This window comes from Vittaforma corneae (assembly GCF_000231115.1).
Source record: "Vittaforma corneae ATCC 50505 unplaced genomic scaffold supercont1.53, whole genome shotgun sequence".
NCBI classification, from domain to species: Eukaryota; Fungi; Microsporidia; family Nosematidae; genus Vittaforma; species Vittaforma corneae.
Window position 1 is genome coordinate 1 of NW_006889886.1, and position 2,281 is coordinate 2,281.

The 2,281-nt window shown below is 31.8% G+C and overlaps 1 protein-coding gene across 1 annotated transcript; it reads left to right on the top strand.

Moving 5' to 3' along the window:
- Positions 1-1,963: 1,963 nt before the first annotated feature.
- Positions 1,964-2,281, top strand: VICG_02124 (uncharacterized protein; the record flags this gene model as incomplete). Its single annotated transcript, XM_007605507.1, has 1 exon — positions 1,964-2,281. A coding segment is annotated over one exon (318 nt), but the record flags the coding sequence as incomplete, so codon positions are not given.

Here is a 2,281-nt window from a genome sequence, read left to right on the forward strand (position 1 = left end):
GGTGTGCAATGCTAATATAACCACCACAAACTAAATATATTCAAACGTCTTAGGGATTTACAATTCTGAATATTGCTCCATCAATTATTTATCAGTTGTTCTACAGTTAGATTAGTTGTTGGATAAATATTAAATTATTATTTTTATGGGATTTCTAATAGTCAAGAGTTTTCGCTTATTTTACTAAACTTTTGGATATAAAATAGGCTTCAGGCATATATAGATATACATCTGTGTGTTTATGGTTCGTCTACTTTTTAACATACAAGCTCAAAGCTAATTTTTTAGAAAATTAGATAGATAAAGCATAAATATAATTACATTACTAAAACCAGCTCAATTAATATATTTGAGCATAACATATTGATCGAAAATAGTATTTAAAAATTTTGTTTAACATGAAATACTTTTATTTATTATAATAATTCATTAAGCTTTTCCAAGTAAATTTAAAAAGCTTCACTCCTCTCCTAAACAAATCTAAGTTTGCTGATCATCATAAAAATTCACTAAAATCATTATCAATCAAAAACGAATGATATGCAGAAATATAATCAAGACACTAAATTACTTATGCTTCAATAAAGTTGTATTATTAAAATCCAAGTAGACAGACTGCTTATTGCAATTAATTTTAGAGCATAGATGTGTTGCTAGCTGATTTTTAAAACTTTTGACAAGCAGAAGTCTTTAAATTCAGACCACTTTAATAGCCTGTATACCGTAAATATAATAACTGAAGAGACATATAGTAAAAATATAATATCTTTTTAACGTATTATCATGTTCTCCAGAAAATTTAATTTTAATCAATATATGTTTAGAAACTGTACTTGAGCACTACAATCTTCATTTTTGAAAAAATTTTTCAGCAAAAAGTGATTTTAAAGCTTCTGCTAGTTCAGTGTTTTCATGAATAATATCTTGCTCTTTGAAATTTCCAAGTTCTTTTTTAAAAGCAAGATAAAATTGATCTGTCCAAAGAGAACTATCAAATTGCTTATGGAAATTCAGAAAATCTTCTCGCTCTATAAAAGCATTCAAATCATCAATCGTTTCGATTCTGAGATCCTTCATTACAGTATTTTTAATTTTGTTTTGTAAATTTTCTATTTCTGAAATCAAAGACATTTCGTAAAGTTAGGGCTGCAAAAATTTGATTATTAAAATTTGAACGAGCAGATAAAAGAATAGCTTTTTATAAACAAATAAAAAAACATTGGAAAATTACAATTATCTCAAAATTTTCAAAAATATAGCTAGATTTAAGTTCATATAATTTAACATAAATATTGACATATCAAAACAAAAAATAACTTTGATGCTATATTTTAAAAACCACGTCTATTTATAAGTTAATACTTAATTTATATGACAAGATTTCACCATTTTACAGACTTTCTAAGTCCAGAATGGATTTGGGTTCATTTAATGGTTCCATTGATTTTTGTTTTAAGCGGGCATAGCAAAATAAATAATTAGTCAGATAAAGCCAAGTGAACAAGTATGACTGTCATTTAATCATTACAAGACAATCCATGAGTGTATTCTGCCAATAAACTCTACAGTTACTAAGATACCATCGAGAAGAGTTTCAGTTGTTCATCCTCCTCCTATTTGGAAGCGAGTACTTGGATGAAAATGAGTGTTGCTATTGGTAGATCCGTTGCGTGCATACTAAAGACTATCTCCACCAGACCACAGCTGAGACTGACGATATGCCAAGTTTTATTGCCAAGAATGCATCAACATCAATAGAGCGTGGAAAATGATGCCCGGACATCAACGAGACACAGTCCTCAAGCAGACTTACACGCAGTATATGGGCCAAGCCATCCGCATCTTCAAGCAGCAGACTAGCCCAACCGTTGTTAAGGGTCTTATTTGTGCTTCGCAGTCTGCACTTTAATTATGGTTTGGTGCATCTGAAAATTTATATCGATTTTTCCAAGCCCATATGACAATGACTTCGCACTTAGGAACGGGGGAAAGCCCATCCAAGGATGCATTGGCAATTTGCTCCTCTCTCAAAATGTGGCAGATATGCGACGAGGGGACTTCACTCACTTTCTTTTACTCAGACATCGAGAAGTGCTGGCTAATACGTGTGAATAGTGGGCATTGCAAGGTAAATCGTCAGCTGCTGCATTGCACCTCAGAAAATGCTATTGCTGTGGAGAAGACTGCAGACATCGTCTTGAATAGCAGGTCTTTCACATTCAGCAACCACAGTAGTGCAGATGGCATTTCAAAAATACTTGTGCACACTCTCCTAGGAAGA